The 19,245-nt window shown below is 44.6% G+C and overlaps 1 protein-coding gene and 1 long non-coding RNA gene across 4 annotated transcripts in view; one reads left to right on the top strand and one right to left on the bottom strand.

Moving 5' to 3' along the window:
* The window catches only part of LOC138516888 (uncharacterized), a 125,705-nt gene extending 108,990 nt beyond the window's left edge, over positions 1-16,715 (bottom strand). The window contains exon 1 of the long non-coding RNA XR_011282329.1: positions 16,603-16,715. This is a non-coding gene — a long non-coding RNA (uncharacterized lncRNA). The remainder of the gene's footprint in view (positions 1-16,602) is intronic.
* Positions 1-18,202, top strand: part of LOC138516887 (disintegrin and metalloproteinase domain-containing protein 33-like) — a 629,971-nt gene extending 611,769 nt beyond the window's left edge. For all 3 annotated transcript variants that reach the window (XM_069632337.1, XM_069632338.1, XM_069632336.1), the window contains exons 23-24: positions 5,038-5,055; positions 6,702-18,202. In XM_069632337.1, coding sequence (XP_069488438.1) covers positions 5,038-5,055; positions 6,702-6,753 — 70 coding nt within the window. In that variant the 3' untranslated portion in view covers positions 6,754-18,202. The remainder of the gene's footprint in view (positions 1-5,037; positions 5,056-6,701) is intronic.
* The last annotated feature ends 1,043 nt before the right edge of the window (positions 18,203-19,245 follow it).

Genomic DNA, 19,245 nt, shown 5'->3' with positions numbered 1-19,245 from the left:
CAACCAAACCTTTCAGAAAGTAGTGAAAGTTATCAATCAATCGGGCCACTACTAAAACCTTAATGACTCTTTTGCAGGGCATTAGCATGACATAATGGACTGCTGCCCATGTTCTGTGCTGATGGCAATGCTCACTAAAATGAACATAGGGCCATTGTGTTATTATGATGACCTCCAGAATACTCATTGAGGACTTCAGGACAGGCACGATCGAAGCAGCAAAATGCTTCGGGTGCTTTCAGTTTCCGTTCAACTAAAATAAGCTGTGCTGTCTATGCCTGAACCCCACACTTGTGTAGTTTGTTCTGTGTCCTAGAGCTTCAGAGGGCGTGGAGGGGCACTCCCAGCGGGACTCTTAGCCACATTATTTACTTTAACTCTCTGCTAACAGTCCAATAGTCTTTCTACGGGACTCAATTCAGGTATGGATTGGTTGACCTAAAAAACATCACCTACTGTCCATTTGACCTAATTTTCCGTACCTCATTCTTTTTACCTGTTACGGAGGGAGCCCCCCGCAACTGCCCCTAATGCGGGGGGAGCCCCACGTGCCCCTTCCCGACATCCGCACCACTCAACCTATTCTCTTACCCCACCCCAGGACTATTTTATAATTAAAGTGTACCATTTGACCTACCAAATTAGGTCAAAAAGGGGCCGTCAAATGGGAGTAGGTCAAGTTGGCTTTAGGTCAAATATGCCAATACCCTCAATTCTGCCCCATGGTCTTTACCAAGGTCATCACGGTTATGACTGTTGAACCTTCGACACCTCAGTGGCTGATTAATCAGAGCCTCTGGTTACAATACTGCCGAACAAGATTGGATCTCGTAATTTGATAAAGGGGGCGAAACTCAATTGCTAAAGGAGACACAGAGAGGTAGCACTGTGATGAGGCTGCAGCAGTGTGCTAGAGTGGGCAGATAGGACGCTGCCTGTGTGCCTCCTAGCGATTACAGCAGGCAGTCAGTATCGCACATAGTGGAGGAGAGATGGACAAGCAGCAGTAGTCACTAGGGGGAGCAACTTGTTCTTTCTTCGCCTCATCTACTAGTTATGCAGAACAAGGGTGATATTTGAACATATAGGTCTTTGTTTTTCTTGCCTGCTGTATCACTGACACGTAGCACCACTGTTTAGCCTCCAAAAGCTCTTCAAGTTGCATTGAGCCGGGGCACTGTGGGCATCATCGCCTTGCCATTCAACAGAGCCCCTTGTGTCAAGAAATGTATCCTGTACACATGGGCAGGGCGTTTGGTTGCTCAAAGAGTCTGGTGCATGCTCAAGCACGCCCGGTGTCCTCCACAGCACTGTTGCAGGAGAGGTTAGAGCACTGGCCTGGGACGCGACAGCGCTCTGAGCACTTGTGCTGACCCTCCACACCAGTCAGCTTCCGTTTTTGGAAAGGTTATTGCAATAATATTGTAATGAATAGGGCACATTTGTAGCAGTCATTATTATTTGGAAAGTGCTTAGCCATTTTTAAAAAAAGAGCAATCACTCCAGGGCAAAATGATGTATAATGTTTACTTTTAGTATTGTAGACAAGTCATTTGAGCACAGAGACTGAATCCACAGCCTACAGACTCATTCCTAGTTCAGTCTTCTGATGCATATTCTTGTTAACAATGTTCTGTGGTCATGCATGGTCCCTTTTTAATCGTTCCTACATCAACAACTGCCCCCAAAACCCCCATCCAAGCTGCCTTGTTGAATGGCTTAAGTGTGGCTGGCTGCTGCCAATCTGTCCCTTCACAGAAAGGACATTTTGGAAGCAACATCCTATGACAAGCCTGCTCTGCATGAACTGTCAGTTCTCCGGACAGCCATTGGATGAGTTCCATAACCAATGAAAGGCCAGCCAGGTCTGGCAGAGTGCATTTCAGCATCTTCTGCTTCCGGTGGGAATAACATAGCTAGAGCCTCACAGCTTCCGACTAAGCTGAGAAGGGGGCTTGATTTTCTATTTTCTGTTCTCCACCTCCCCCTCCCAGCGCTGAGACTTCAGATGAAGGCTAAGCTACCTGGAGGCCAAATTCTGAGGGGAACTGTGGGGTTCAGTAGCTCCTGCGGATTCTGATTGGCTGGGAATTGTCTAAATGTGACGAGCCGATGCCCAGCCGACCTTTAACAGTTATAAAGGCTTGGCTAATCGTCGACCCTTGAGGCCTGCACTTTGCATTGCACGTGGGTGGCAGCAGGGAATATTAAATCCATCTCCCCTACTGCCTCGGCACTCACCAGCAACACTTGTGCCCAGAACATCATGTTGTACACACGTCTGCATCTGGAATTTCTCATCTGAGTGTGAACATCCTAGTCATCAATCTCCGCCAATTGCATTCTGGGAGTTGTAGTCTTGGCATGTTATGTATATCGCTTATGTTTTCAGCTGATATAAAAAGTAGGTGTAAACATCCTAGTGAGACAATGCTGTTTTGCTTTTCTATGGTGTACAGCTGCAGCCGCCTGTACACTTCCCAGTGTCAAGGCCAAAGTATGGAACAGTGTGGGACTTTCCTGTTCTTGAGAATGCACCTGTGCTGCCCCTGACACACTTACCACTTCTTGCACCAGAAAAGAAACATGATCAGTCTTTTCATGTCTTTTGACATGTTACATGACCGACGTGGTGTGCACCAATGTGAGACTGCGTGAGGGGAATTCTGAGCATTCTTGCTGGATTTCTTTGATGTGTAAACGCTCATTCAGCTCAGTGCTCCCCTCAGGTCTGGTTATTCTAGTCTGGATAACCCTCCATGCTACTGTACAGTGAGTAACTCCCAAGTTGCCATGCACATGCATGACTGATGACAGGCATGGAGGAGTGTGCCCATTGCACCCTCTAGTCTGGAGCTAAACTGTGCCACCTAGCTCTGCATTGCTCTCAGCAATCAAGGCTCAAGTTTCAATAATCGGGGCCACTTGGCGTTTGCGTTCTGAATAGCTTAATGCAACGTTCTGAAAGGTGCAATTCCATTGCATGCCAGATTCTATATTGTGTCACGTTCAATACAATATGCAAAAGGTTACCCGATGACACCATGTCATATCCCAATCAAATGCACTCTGGGAGATGTAGTCTTCAGTCAGTTCAATTGTAAAAAAAAGTACAATAGCTTTAGAGTGAAGACAGAACTGTAAGACCCCTCACGCTGTGTCAATATTGAGCACAGGTGAGGTAAATACAGTACTTCGCACTACAGTCTGTAGGGCATCGGCCAACATTACGGAGGGTAGCACAGAGGCAACGTGCTGGTCTTGGAAGCAAGACCACAATCCTGGATCCGCGCTTAGAAACCAAACTCAGGTATTAAGCGTGTTATAAAAAGCAATTAAAATAAATAAAATACATATTTATTGTGACTTGCACAGCAACAGTTCTATGATATATCCTATTGCATTTATTTTCTAGGATGTTAGAGGTGCTTATTCAATCCCCTCTGCCCCTGAAATAAAACAATGTCAATAACAACCAAAAAGTGAAGCACTGGTGGAGAGGTGCTAACCCAGTTATTCTTATTATCATGATTAGGGTATTTATTGAGTGTGGACCTAGCTTCGGGAAGCAGTGGAACACTTTACAATCTATAGGGGGAAGACCGGGGTGAGGGAAGCAGAGCAACAAGGGAGTGAGGAGCTAACAACAGGTGAGGGGTTAATTTGCCAGCAAGGGATCCAGAAGCAACGGGGGAGGAAACAGTGGGGATCAAATCACCCAGGCTCAGGTAGAGTGGGGAGTGCACGGTGTATGGACCTAGGCTATTCATTGAATAGGAGGGTTTGAGCTATTTCTTTAAGTGTAGAAGCAAGTGGGGCAACTCTCTTTACATTGATGGGGAAGAGGTTCCAGAGCCTTGGAGCATAGACAGAAAAGGCCTATCTTCTGGTTCTTTCCTTCCTGCACCGGCAGAGTTCAAGTCTCTCATACTTCTAGTGGATCGGAGTAGGCCTCCAGTGATGCTGAGTTTCTTGGGGAAACCCGGTCCCTTGGCTGCTGCCTTGTAAAGGAAAATGCCTGAAACTCTACACTACGAATGCTCTGGTTCCAGTGCATGTACAATTCTATATGAACCACAAAACAGGAAACAGTATGTCAGCATGCAGCAGCCACCATCTTGAGAACGGCGCCCAGTGCCTTCTCTGCAAAACCTTAGATAATGTGGCGAATCTGGTGCGGCTAATCTATGCTTGTGCTGCTTGGTTTCTGTCTAGTAGCACACCTGGCGAGAGGGGAGTTCTGAAGTTAGGTTTTTTTTTAAGCATATCCGCAAAAGGAAAGAACTAAGCCAGTGCATAATGGATCACTCACCAAGATACATGCTGTTTTGCCAGGCAGGTGGTATACTGTGTGCCACGCAAGATCACAAATGTGGTGTACAGTTAGCAATATGTGCCATCACAATAAGCACCTTGGAAGGGGTCGCTGGCCAATCAGGATGCTTGTAACACGGGCTGTATTCTCTAGTCCAATCCCACGTTCCGGGCAGCCTCGAGGGTTGCTGGCCTGCGCCCCTTTTTTCTCCTCCACTCTTCCTTATCCCTTAGCACCCGTGTAGTTCATACACGGGTGTTAAAGGTGTTTTTAACATTTTTTAAAAAGGCAACTAACTTTGTGGCGCAGCACCCATGGGTAGGTTCTCAAGTGCTTTTCTCTGTTTATGTTGTCACGGTCATCAACATAGAAAATGGACTTCAGAAGTATTGTGAGGTGCCACACCGCAGGGTACTTTTTAAAAGTGTTTTAATTTAAGTTAAACAAACTTATCACCCGCATACAAACTACTTGGCGACTTGGGATGCGGACCTCTGTGTATATCGCCTTATTAACTGAAGTAACTCAGTAAATTATTTTAGCAGCGGTGGGAGCATGGTAGTATTATTTGGCCCAGAGTTGTGGACAGTAGTACCTCATAATTAATTAGTGCCTTTATTCAAAGTATTTTCTTAGATGAATTACTGCATGCTGAGCTGCAAATTATTACTGGCAACAAATGTCTCTTAAAAGCTAATGATTCTTTTTCTTTTCTTTAACAGGCCGGTGCTTCCTCAAAAGTAAGTTTCCATATACCTCTGTTTACATTTGGCCAGAAAGCAAGTGAGCAGTCTTGCTGTATCTGCATCAGCCTGCTTAATAATAACCATACCTCTTACTCCTATTTCTTGATAAAAGAGTTGTATATGTCAGGGCTGGGAATAAAGCCCAAGCGCGACGCGCTCATCTTGGAGCGCAGCGTACTTCAAGGGATCAATAACCGGTCCCATGCTTTGAGGCTGGCGTCCAGCATGACGTACAATACAAAAACACATTTTAGTTTCTTTTTTAAAGATGTACGATCTTAGTTTCACAATATTTATATTATCCTGCAATTTTGTTATTAGTTTTAGAACAGATTTTAAAAATGCTTGAAATATCACTTATGTGTTATTTTGGGAGTGTTTTTAATCAGAAAATTCGTTTATTTAAAATAAATCATTGTCCTAAGACCCACAAACACAATAGAACACAGTATTATAGTTTGGGCCATTCAGCAGAATCAGTAATTAAATTATGCTGAATAGAATATATAAAAATGGTTCACAGATCTAATAGTTTATCGTCAAGTTAACGGAATTGGACTGCATATAATACACACTGTGCTGTTTCAAATAACCATATTCACCATTTTTCCTTCTGGGTCATCTCTAATTTAACCCCCTGCCCTCTGATTAATCTTTTCCCAGCCATGATAATCAATATTAAGGTTAAGCCATTGAAAAGATGCCATTCCTATAAAGTCATCAAAAAGCCAGTGAAGAACGATTTACTATAATAAAGTTGGGTTTCGTATGATAGTACCGATAGCGGGGTTCTGCAACCCCCGCTCTCCAGATCTTTTTTAACTATGTCCCCCATGAACATATTTTCTTAAATTGTGATAATGTGGGCAGCGCAGAAAAGCCTGTTTGTTTCTTGTTCAGAATAACCGCACTCTCGTAAGGGTGAGGTATTGTGGCCACGTGACTGCGCAGAAGTAGACAGTCTCTGAATAATGTCTCCTCCACTGCAGCCTGATTGCTGAGATGACCACTTCTTTCTCTATACAATATTCTTTAAAAGACTGTTGCCCCATATAAGAATTAAATTGAGGTAGTGTACCAATGTGTCAGACCAAAGGGTATCAAAATATGCCAGGGAACAAGATGGCCGCCTGATACGATGCATAGGTCAAGGCAAAACACGCCAAGAGACTATAGCAATTGAAAGCAAGAACACAGGCTTGTGGTGCAAGGTAGAACCCACATTCTCCTCATTCTGATTGGATGCCTCTCAGCCAGGGGGTGCTATTATTCTTAGTGCACTTCACAGCTGAGCTGGAGGTACTGAGCCACTGAATACTAACAATCCAGCCAGGTTTTCATCATGGCAGCTATGCAAATAGCCTCCAGAGAAGTTCATTGTATGTAAATACTGCTCCTACATATTCATTGTGGATCTCCTGAAAACCTGGCTGGATTTTGGTATTTGGGGGCAATGCCAGTGGGAGGGCTTGCTCAGCGGTTCCATACTGTACAATACAATCTTGCACTTACGCCAAGGAGAAGATGACATTGATCGCACTGATTCATGGGTGCTGAAACTTGCTTCCCTGTGAACATTGAAATTGAATGGATTCAGATGTTCTTCGTCAATTAATCTATTCTTTTGTTTCCCACGTTAGGGCCGCGGCTGGAGTCAAAGTACCGCTCACTTCCTTCCCATTGCGGAAATGAAACCAGACTTCAAGTAGGAAATTTAGGAAATGAACAGGACCTCTTGTTATATTTTGCACTATTTGGCCGGGAGACAGATTTTTGTAAAGGAATGGATTTCTGTACATCATGGCTTGGGAGGCTGCGGAGGCATGCAGTAATATACTGTAAACCCGATGAAGGATTTGTCTAAATCCTTCCAGAATATGGTGCCTCCCACAAAAAACCCAACGGATCCTCATCGCGTGCCTACCATGGATAGTGCCTGTGACGAAATACCCCTGTCTGAGCCTCAGCTATGCCACCACTGATTGTATATCATTGAACCATAATCTATGGTATGCCAGGATGAGATCTGCGATCAGAAACCAAAGAGCCGTCCATCATTGCTTTATGCCATGCTTTCAGGATTGCTTCAAATTCACCAAATATTTAAAAAACAAGCAAAATAGTGCCTTGCAAAAATAATTATGCATTTGTTGTTGCAGCAACACGCATCTACGTCACGATCGTATGATGCTATTTTGTACAGGGAGAATTGCCATTGTCAAGGCCAGTTAGCAATGTCATGGCCAAGCACTTGAAGTTCTAAAAGATCTATGAGGCAACATAACTCAATTAACATGACATTGTTGTGAAGCCTGAACACTAGACAATCATGTAAATCGCTTCAACGCGTAGATGACTGATCAACCCATGCCTCGTAATTGATTGCATCACGCCATGTTCCAATTGCTACAGCCAACGTTCATCGAATCAATACTTCCACTTGTCTGTGGTGAAGACACGGAATAGCTCGGAACCTGAAGAAGTTACAGTCGCGTAATAATCCTGGACGTGTGGAAGATGCCTCCCAAAGCCGTACCGTGGTGGATGGCCTGCAACCCTTGAACAAATGTGTCTTCTAAACATGTAATATTTGATATGTAGACCTGTGGTACTGAACCTGCCATCCTTAAAAAATGTTCTCCGCACGAGGCAAGAGCTGACAGCGGAGTCTTTTGGGGTTGTTGTGTAAAATAACAGATGACCATTTGTGTAGTCCTCAGAGAAATGAATTTAGATTGTAGAGCAGTGGTACTGGGATGGTTGTTTTTCCCAAAGTTTGAATGAAATGAGTCCTTCCGTAGACACATCCCTGGATAAACAGACAATTCTTTCTGTATAGGGCATTGCAGGGGTGCAGGATTGAGTTATGAGGAATGGTGTGCGCGAGGAATACGTGATACAGTGCTTCTCCTAACGTAAAGGACACGTGCATCTGTTTCTTTTAACGCAGCCATCCTGCTCATTACTAAAACCAGTCATCCTTATGGCCCTTGTCCTTTCCTTAGGTGCATTTTCTGTACTTTAAAATTAGGTCCCACGTGGAAGTGTCTATATAGGGGGGTATTTTGATGCATTCCCAAGAGTAGGGTCGTTCCTGGGATGCATAGAGATATATATCACTGAAGCACCCAACTCTGCGTCAGGACTCCTTCAAGAAACCACCAAAGCGTGAACCAGCCTTAGTAGGTGATAATAAGGAGGATGTACAGAGGCGATTTAATGGCGATCCTCTGGGATTCATAGAAGGCTATTGCATTGGGGAATGCTGGGAATCCCTATTTCCTTAATGGTGTTACATGTGGATGCTCCATGGATTTTATTCCTCCTTGATATACGTTTCATAATGAACTTTCAGTTCCGTCACATCTTCTTAGAAACAAGGATTGTTTCAACGGTTCCATGTAATAATGTCGCCACAAAAATCTCGGCATGCAAAAATATCGCTGAAAAATGGCCGTTTTTTGAGGTGACATTATTGCATGGAACATGCGGGAGACACCCCCGCAACCCCCAAACCTTTTTTTTACTTTTTTCCCCTGTTCCCATATATATGGTCACCCACATAATATCACCACAACCTTTTCCCGCCGATATTATTTACGGCAATCATATATATGGGGATAATATTACCTGATACCGTTTTAACTAACCAAAAAAACACAACCAGGCTGTGTAAGAGCTCTTTGATCAGGGAGGGTTCTGCCATTGGTCATTCGGAATGGGCTACAAAGACGTTCATGGAAAGTCCAGGAGGTCTCTAAAAAGACGCCTGCCCCCGGGGCTCTTCTGAGTAAGGTGAGTTATTGATCCGTATTTACAGTTGTCCAGTCCTACGCCCTATTGGCCGTGCCGGCACTTACAAGGTCTTTGTGCATCGCATTTGTCAAGTGATAACTCCTTGCCGTTGTGGGGCGAAGGTCCATGAAGTAGATGACCTGTGAAAGCCCTTGGAAGCTTGGACTGTATCCTTCGCTTTTGGGCTTGTTGTTTGAGATGTTTATCGATGATCGGGTAGCTGGTTATAATAGGGGTTGCAGCATCTGTTCATAGGCAAGGACAGGCAGGTGTTGCACCATTTCAGCTACCCGCGGCCCGGACACCCCAGCAACACTCAAGTCCTGCTTCTGGATACAGGGCTTGTGAGGTGTGCCCCTCTGGATACGATGCACCCAGGCATTACGGATCAGGCCCGCTGCGGCTCTCATGAGTAAATGTCATTGGGACCCCAAGACCTTCTTGCCATTAGCAGGCCATGGTTTGGGCTAATGACGGTGCACACTGATCACAGATCTTAGGACAGTAGAGGTGGACCTCTACATTACTAAGCTCTCTGGTCAATGTGCGGAAAGCACCCTAATCAGAGTCCTTAGTCCAGTTCAGGCTCTACATTGAGCAACCTAATCAGAGTGCTTCGGACAGTCTGCTCAGAAAACGCAAAGATAAGTAGCACGATTCGGGGTCAACACAGAGCACGTTAATCAGGATGCTTAATACAGTTCATGGTCAGCACGGCACAACCTAATCCGAAAGCGTGGTGCAGCACAGGCTCAGAACAAAGCACCGCAATTAGAGTGCTTAATGCAGTTCAGGCTCAGCACTGAACACCCTAATCAGAAAGCGTGGTACAGTACAGGCTCTGCAGAAAGTACCGCTATTGAAGTCCTTAGTACAGTTCAGGCTCAGCACTGAAAAACCTAATCAGAAAGCATGGTACAGTACTGTCTCAGCACAAAGCACCGCAATTAGAGTGTTTAATGCAGTTCAGGCTCAGCACTGAACAACCTAACCAGAAAGGATGGTACAGTACAGGCTCAGCACAAAGCACCGCAATTAGAGTGTTTAATGCAGTTCAGGATCAGCGCTGAGCAACCTAATCAGAAAGAATGGTACAATACAGGCTCAGCACAAAGCACCGCCATAAGAGTGCTTAATGCAGTTCAGGCTCAGCGCTGAACAACCTAACCAGAAAGGATGGTACAGTACAGGCGCAGCACAAAGCACTGCAATTAGAGTGCTTAATACAGTTCAGGCTCAGCGCTGAGCAACCTAATTAGAGAGTGTGGTACAATACAGGCTCAGCACAAAGCACTGCAATTAGAGTGCTTAATACAGTTCAGGGGCAGAACTGAAAAACGTCATAGTGTGGTATAGTTCAGGCTCAGCACGGGTCCCCTTAATGAGAGTTCTTTGCACAGTTCAGGATCAGCACTGGGCAGCCTCCACAGCAAACCTAGTACAGTTCAGGCTCAGCATTGAGACCCCTAATCAGAATCAGAGTTTCTAGCACTGAGACCCCTAATCAGAGTTCCTAGCACAGTACAGGCTCAGCATTGAGACCCCTAATCTGAGTTCCTAGTATAGTACTGGCTCAGCAGTGAGACCCCTAATCAGAGTTCCTAGCACAGTACAGGCTCAGCACTGAGACCCCTAATCAGTGTTCCTAGCACAGTACAGGCTCAGCACTGAGACCCATAATCAGAGTTCCTAGCACAATTCAGGCTCAGCATTGAGACCCCTAATCAGAGTTCCTAGCACAGTTCAGGCTCAGCACTGAGACCCCTAATCAGAGTTCCTAGCACAGTTCAGGCTCAGCACTGAGACCCCTAATCAGAGTTCCTAGCACAGTACAGGCTCAGCACTGAAACCCCTTATCAGAGTTCCTAGCACAGTACAGGCTCAGCACTGAGACCCCTAATCAGAGTTCCTAGCACAGTACAGGCTCAGCACTGAGACCCCTAATCAGAGTTCCTAGCACACTACAGGCTCAGCACTGAGACCTCTAATCAGAGTTCCTAGCACAGTACAGGCACAGCACTGAGACCCCTAATCAGAGTTCCTAGCACAGTACAGGGCTACAGGCTCAGCACAAAGCACCATAATTCGAGTGCTTATTGCATTTGAGGATCAGCACTGAGCAACCTAATCAGAGCGTGGTACAGTTCAGGCTCAGCACTGCGCAGCCTGCACAGGGTGCCTAGTACAGTTCAGGATGTGCATTGCAAACCCTAATCAGCGTGCCTAGCACAGTACAGGCTCAGCACTGAATACCCTGATTACAGTACTTGCTACAGTACAGGCCCATCCCTGAGTGATTTCTAGTATTCCCCAAACATTTTCTGTGACACACGTTTATTCTTTTTGGAGTGAGAGGGAAGAGTAGGATGGGAACAGCCAGCTCCTTTGTGTGAGTGAATTGTCTCTCAAACAATCCTAAAATCAGGAGTGTTTTCAATGGTGATATATGCGTTATTGGAATATAATCACCAACCATGTGCTAGAGATGTCCGTCTCAAGTGTATGAATATATGTGCCTGTGCCGTCTTGACAGAAATTGACATCATTACCAAGCATTGGAATAAATAGGACAATTCTTCTCTTTGAACAAACAAAGCCTGAACTACTAATCGATGCATTTTCTGAAATGGTTTTGGCCAATAGGAATGCATTGCTGTAGGGCTTAATTAGTGGGCATATCTTTATAGACACTCAATAAATGTCAACTTTAAGAGCAGCGGTTGGGAACACATATATCTGAGCTAGGACATCCCAGTCTTATAGCAGCCTTATAACAGTGAAATTACTTTATGCAATTGCAATGCACATTTGCATATGTGCAAACTGCATATGCGCATGCTCTAGGATTTGCACGTGTGCTAATATGACTGTCCTGGGCAATATTTTTCCCAGGTCATTTAGGTCCCTAGCTGTATCCCAGGGATAGCTGTATCTCAGGGATAGCTCTATCCCTAGGGATAGCTGTATCCCAGGGATAGCTGTATCCCAGGGATAGCTGTATCCCAGGGATAGCTGTATCTGTGGAATAGCTCTATCCCCACGGATAACTGCATCCACAGGGATAGTTGCGTCACCAGGGATAGCTGCGTCACCAGGGATAGCTGCGTCACCAGGGATAGATGTATCCCAGGGATAGCTGTATCTGTATCTCAGGGATATCTGTATCCCCAGGGATAGCTGCATCCCCAGGGATAGCTGCATCCCCAGGGAGAGCTTTATCTCGGATAGCTGTATCCGCAGGGATAGCTATATCTCAGGGGTAGCTGTATCTCCAGGGATAGCTGTATCCGCAGGGATAGCTATATCTCAGGGTTAGCTGTGTCTCCAGGGATAGCTGTATCCGCAGGGATAGCTATATCTCAGGGGTAGCTGTATCCCGGGGATAGCTGTATCCCAGAGATGATCCTTTCCTGATTCAAGGATACGTTGGCAGCCACTCCTGTTGCACGCACCCATGCCCCATATTCATTGGTTTGGAAGAATGTGCCTGTATAAAGGCTACTGCACAAACCAATTCTCTGTTTGGAATCTCTCTCACGAGTGCACTTATCACAATCAGGTAGACAATGACCTTTGTGAATTCTGCCCATAGTGCTGTGGAAAAGTGAACTAAAAACAGGTCAGAGTTTGTGCATTTGCTCGCGTTTAGGTAATCCTGAAAACTGCCCAAACTTTATGGCATCACAAAAACCCAGCCAATGGCATGTAATCCAAACATTGAGTATATGTTGCCAAAACTACGCCCAACATTCTTATCAACTTCGAACGGGTGAAGGAATGGGTCCAGTCCAAAGTAGCAGCAAGGGTCGGGAGCAGTTCATAAACATGACCCTACCATTCACCAAATGACAATGAATCATAGTTTTATTGTAGTGGGATTATTCTTCGAATGTCAGTTGTGAATGTGATCATTCTGATCAGGAATCACCTTGTAATGTAGGTTGCAGATTATAAACCAAACGTGAGCCGCTCCAAAGAGTAGCTAATATGCTTTACGCCGCAGCGCTTTTCACGGCACGGATAGAAAGTCGATAAACAGGACGGTGCATCAATTGGATCTTGAATGCCTTGCTACCTTAAAAACGGATTACCACCAGTAAAAAAGATGGTCAGTGTGCAAGAATCCCTTTGCCTCACTACCTGAACCTAATGCCTTGCTACCTCAAACACCGGATTACCACCAGTAACAAAGATGGTCAGTGTGCAAGAATCCCTTGGCCTCACTGCTACATTAAACACTGGATTGCCACCAGTAAAAAAGATGGTCAGTGTGCAAGAATCCCTTGGCCTCACTGCCTGAACCTAATGTCCTGTTACCTTAAACACCGGATTACCACCAGTAACAAAGATGGTCAGTGTGCAAGAATCCCTTTGCCTCACTACCTGAACCTAATGCCTTGCTACCTCAAACACCGGATTACCACCAGTAACAAAGATGGTCAGTGTGCAAGAATCCCTTGGCCTCACTGCTACATTAAACACTGGATTGCCACCAGTAAAAAAGATGGTCAGTGTGCAAGAATCCCTTGGCCTCACTGCCTGAACCTAATGTCCTGTTACCTTAAACACCGGATTACCACCAGTAACAAAGATGGTCAGTGTGCAAGAATCCCTTGGCCTCACTGCCTGAACCTAATGCCTTGCTACCTTAAACACCGGATTAAAACCAGTAACAAAGATGGTCAGTGTGCAAGAATCCCTTGGCCTCACTGCCTGAACCTAATGCTCTGCTACCTTAAAAACCAGATTACCACCAGTAACAAAGATGGTCAGTGTGCAAGAATCCCTTGGCCTCACTACCCGAACCTAATGCCTTGCTACCTTAAACACCGGATTAAAACCAGTAACAAAGATGGTCAGTGTGCAAGAATCCCTTGGCCTCAATGCCTGAACCTAATGCCCTGCTACCTTAAAAACCAAATTACCACCAGTAACAAAGATGGTCAGTGTGCAAGAATCCCTTGGCCTCACTACCCGAACCTAATGCCTTGCTACCTTAAACACCGGATTACCACCAGTAACAAAGATGGTCAGTATGCAAGAATCCCTTGGCCTCACTCCCTGAACCTAATGCCCTGCTACCTTAAAAACCAGATTACCACCAGTAACAAAGATGTTCAGTGTGCAAGAATCCCTTGGCCTCACTACCCGAACCTAATGCCTTGCTACCTTAAACACCGGATTACCACCAGTAACAAAGATGGTCAGTGTGCAAGAATCCCTTGGCCTCACTGCCTGAACCTAATGTCCCGTTACCTTAAACACCGGATTACCACCAGTAACAAAGATGGTCAGTGTGCAAGAATCCCTTGACCTCACTGCCTGAACCTAATGCCTTGCTACCTTAAACACCGGATTAAAACCAGTAACAAAGATGGTCAGTGTGCAAGAATCCCTTGGCCTCACTGCCTGAACCTAATGCCCTGCTACCTTAAAAACCAGATTACCACCAGTAGCAAAGATGGTCAGTGTGCAAGAATCCCTTGGCCTCACTACCCGAACCTAATGCCTTGCTACCTTAAACACCGGATTACCACCAGTAACAAAGATGGTCAGTGTGCAAGAATCCCTTTGCCTCACTGCCTGAACCTAATGCCCTGCTACCTTAAAAACCAGATTACCACCAGTAACAAAGATGGTCAGTGTGCAAGAATCCCTTGGCCTCACTACCCGAACCTAATGCCTTGCTACCTTAAACACCGGATTACCACCAGTAACAAAGATGGTCAGTGTGCAAGAATCCCTTGGCCTCACTGCGTGAACCTAATGCCCTGCTACCTTAAAGACCAGATTACCACCAGTAACAAAGATGGTCAGTGTGCGAGAATCCCTTGGCCTCACTACCCGAACCTAATGCCTTGCTACCTTAAACACCGGATTACCACCAGTAACAAAGATGGTCAGTGTGCAAGAATCCCTTTGCCTCACTGCCTGAACCTAATTCCTTGCGACATTAAACACTGGATTGCCACCAGTAGAAAAGATGGTCAGTGTGCAAGAATCCCTTTGCCTCACTGTCTGTTCCTAATGACCTGCTACCCTAAACACCGGATTACCACCAGTAACAAAGATGGTCAGTGTGCAAGAATCCCTTTGCCTCACTACCCAAATCTAATGCCTTGATACCTTAAACACCGGATTACCACCAGTAACAAAGATGGTCAGTGTGCACGAATCCCTTTGCCTCACTACCCAAATCTAATGCCTTGATACCTTAAACACCGGATTACCACCAGTAAAAAAGATGGTCAGTGTGCAAGAATCCCTTTGCCTCACTACCTGAACCTAATGCCTTGCTACCTCAAACACCGGATTACCACCAATAAAAAAGGTCAGTTTGAAAGAATCCCTTTGCCTCACTACCCAAATCTAATGCCTTGATACCTTAAACACCGGATTACCACCAGTAAAAAAGATGGTGAGTGTGCAAGAATCACTCTTTGCCCGAACCTAATGCCTTGCTACCTTAAACACTGGATTACCACCAGTAAAAAAATGTGGTCAGTGTGCGAGAATCCCTTTGCCTCACTGCCTGAACCTAATGCCTTGCTACCTTAAACACTGGATTACCACCAGTAAAAAAGATGGTCAGTGTGCAAGAATCCCTTTGCCTCACTGCCTGAACCTAATGCCTTGCTACCTTAAACACCGAATTACCACCAGAAAAAAAGATGGTCAGTGTGCAAGAATCCCTTTGCCTCACTGCCTGAACCTAATGCCTTGCTACCTTAAACACCGAATTACCACCAGAAAAAAAGATGGTCAGTGTGCAAGAATCCCTTTGCCTCTTTGCCCGAACTTAATGCCTTGCTACTTTAAACACTGGATTACCACCAGTAAAAAAGATGGTCAGTGTGCAAGAATCCCGTTGCCTCACTGCCTGAACCTAATGCCTTGCTACCTTGAACACCGGATTACCACCAGTAAAAAAGATGGTCAGTGTGCAAGAATCCCTTTGCCTCACTGCCTGAACCTAATGCCTTGCTATCTTAAACAGCAGAATACCACCAGTAAAAAAGATGGTCACTGTGCGAGAATCCCTTTGCCTCACTGCCTGAACCTAATGCCTTTTTACCTAAAACACCGGATTACCACCAGTAAAAACGATGGGCAGTGTGCAAGAATCCATTTGCCTCACTGCGTGTACCTAATGCCTTGCTACCTTAAACACCGGATTACCACCAGTAAAAAAGATGGTCAGTATGCAAGAATCACTTCGCCTTACTGCGTGTACCAAGTGCATTGCTACCTTAAACACCGGATTAACACCAGTAAAAAAGGTTGTCAGTGTGCAAGAGCCCATTTGCCTCCACTTTTAGATGTCCACTTCTATAAGGATTAAGGCAAAACCGCATTAATCTCTAAGTCTTTCCCTAGACTTGCTTCACTACTGCACATCAGCTGCCATGGGGTTCTAGTGCTTGAAAATATCCAGATATTATCTCTTTCCTTGTCGTTCAGGACCCACTAAGAAATATGCATTAACCTTTCTAGGTGTTCGAGGAAAATGCACTGACTTGTTCTAGGGTGAAGAACACTGGTTTGGCTATATGTTGTATTTTAGGAATCAAAGTGATGCAGGAATTAAACAAATCTCTGTCATTTCCCGTAGGGTTTCCCCAGGAACATGAAAAAAGTCCCCTGCGAATTTGCCTTCTTAAATATTCCTTGACACAAATGGGGTGACACTAGGCTTCTCCCATCCATCTATTAACCGATGACTCAAGTAATAAACCTAATTAGTACCTTCCATCGTTCAAAATGAGTTTTCTGGCAGCCAATCAGGATCCTTGGTGTCTGGGCAATAGGTCTTGGTATTATCGGGCATTCCAGCGATCCCGTCCCTTCGAGTGCCTGACTGTCCACCACTGCGCGTCTCTCTCTCTCTCTCTCTCTCTCTCTCTCTCTCTCTCTCTCTCTCTCTTTTCTTGCCTACCGGACTTCATTGCTAAACTATGCATGGCTTTTTTTGCTTCCCAAATGATTACAACTGAAAGAGGACTGCTGTTTCCTTTTCTAGCAGCTTGAAATCCGTGTCATAGCAGCCATTTCTGAGTGTCTTTCGGCTTCATGGTGCAACATCGACTTTCTTGTTTGTGTGCAGATTTCTTAGCGTTCAGTGTGCAAACATAAAAAACGGTGTGTAAATATGACACCTGCACCCACTGGTGAAGTTCTAATAGGGATGCACATGTTTTAATTGCCGCAATTGTTGCTGTGGCTATTTTCACCATGGTGTTTTCACCACAGCCATTTCTGTGCTGTTTTTTTAGTTGTTTCAAATGGCGGTCTTCCCAACCCCACCACCCCCAAGGCCCCTACCCAAACAAACAACACATATATATAATTTTATTTAAATCAGCAAAAACAGCCGGGGGGAAACACCATGGTGAAAAAAGCTGCAGCGAAAAAAGTGGGGCGATTTAAATACGCTAACCATCTAATAGTATTCAAACCTGAGACAATGCTGGCTGTTATCTGTGTATGCAAGATTGTTCTTAAGCATATACCCAGCTGGAAAGCCGCACAGCCCTTTAGATTGCAGTAGCAACCCCATGAAGAGCTTGAGAGTGTTGTGTTCCGCAGCACAGTGTAAGGTCTATGCTGACTAACAATCTAGTGCCTAAGTTGTTAGCCGAGTAACTATTTGAATTGAACTGTTATGGGGCTGAAGATATCCGTCTATACCCATGTCACAGGCTTTGGAGTCCATAATAGTGAGTATTGACCAGTGGTAGTAACGCTTGAATACATTTGTGTCTCTCCCGGACAAAGGGGTGAATGCATGCATAGTTCCAATGCATTCAGCTATTTCCTGACTGACTGAGATCTATCTGGCCTGGCCACTGAGAACTTGCCACAGCCCAATCGCAATATGCCATGCCCTTTAAAAGATCCCACTCTTTCGAGGTCTTTCCCGAGATCTAGTCAGTAGCTACTCCCTGTGGTTCTGGAGAAAACATTGCTAGTCAAAGACCATTGTTACTGTTCTGATATATAGTTTATTTCCGGAATCTGCTATCAAGCAAATGCTTACGGTTAAAAGGAAAAGCCAATGATTGTTTTAGCTCATTGTTAAATAATACTGTCGCTTAGTGCGGGGATGGGTTTTCCTGTAGCCTCATGATTGGCCAGAATCTCACGTGACCCCAGCCCACACTTGAAAGATGGGCTGATAGCGGTGCAGTCGGTCGGTACGTGCATGTTTACAAATATTATGATCAGGCGTATTTTCTATCCTTGAACATGTTATTAAATATGAGAATGTAATCACTGATGTTAATTATTTCTTACAAGGTTAAGAAAACTGTGGAAAATAAATAAAGCATTTACAGTTTTGCAATAACTCTACTGGATCTGGTGACATTATTTCATTAAACTCTGTTTAAAGACACACCTATTTTCACAAAGTCCTTTTGGTGATTGCTTAAATGTCATCAATCATTAATTAATTGGTATTTTATAATGTGCATAATACCAAAGACGGTCTCTAAGTGCTGAACCAGGTTTCAAATATGTGTTGCTTTGGGTTCATATGTGTAGTTTGGGTTGCACTTGTGACATCTCTGTTACACATGTGCCACTTTCCCAAAATAAGCTGATACACAGGTGTATAAAAAAAAGGTTTGAATTCCTGTGCATTTTTTTTTACCATTTGGCGATATACATTCAAAGTGGCGTATTGTTTGCATTTAGTGCATTTCGCACAAAAAGGTTGAACGTTTTTGCACTTTGCGTCACTGAAATGTTTTTTCTTTGTGAGGGAAACAGAGTGCTGAAAATACATCTCTGAGCTCACTAGTGCCATGCCATTGCTGTCATTTAATTTAAATTCAGGAAACATGTAATACATTTTTGAAGCTCCAAGGTGCACAAACTCAAAAGTTTACCCGGCACAGAGTTCCATTGCATCAGACCAAAAAAGCCAGTTCGACGCAAAAAGTTTTTTGACAAAAGTCTGACCAAGATGCCACTTTTTTCAAAAAGCTGCCTTGATTGTCTAATCTTCTTCGTAAAATCCCAAGTGCTACATATATCGGCTAGCATGCTCAGTTAAGCTGCAAATATGCAAAATGAAGGTATACTGGTGTCAACAGATGTCCGTTTCAGAATCAGTTCTCAACAGTGAACCGAGCAATAAGGACTCAGACTGGAATTTTCAAGTTTTCAAAAAACAAAAAAAAGTTGTATATGTAGGTTAGACACCTATGCGGGACACTCCATCAATACCAGTGGTGGGTTTCTGAGTTGTAATAATGCCATCAGGAACCCAAAAATGGTATTATGCCTTGACTTGAAAATAAGTGACTTCTTGGTCAGAGCGACATATGTGGTGGTCTGACCAAGATGCCACTTTTTTCAAAAAGCTGCCTTGCTTGTCAAATCTTC

This window comes from Ambystoma mexicanum, chromosome 6q (genome assembly GCF_040938575.1).
Source record: "Ambystoma mexicanum isolate Mex_15411 chromosome 6q, UKY_AmexF1_1, whole genome shotgun sequence".
NCBI lineage: Eukaryota > Metazoa > Chordata > Amphibia > Caudata > Ambystomatidae > Ambystoma > Ambystoma mexicanum.
The sequence above is the reverse complement of the archived record's forward strand: the minus strand, read 5'-3'. Positions and strand labels throughout refer to the sequence as shown.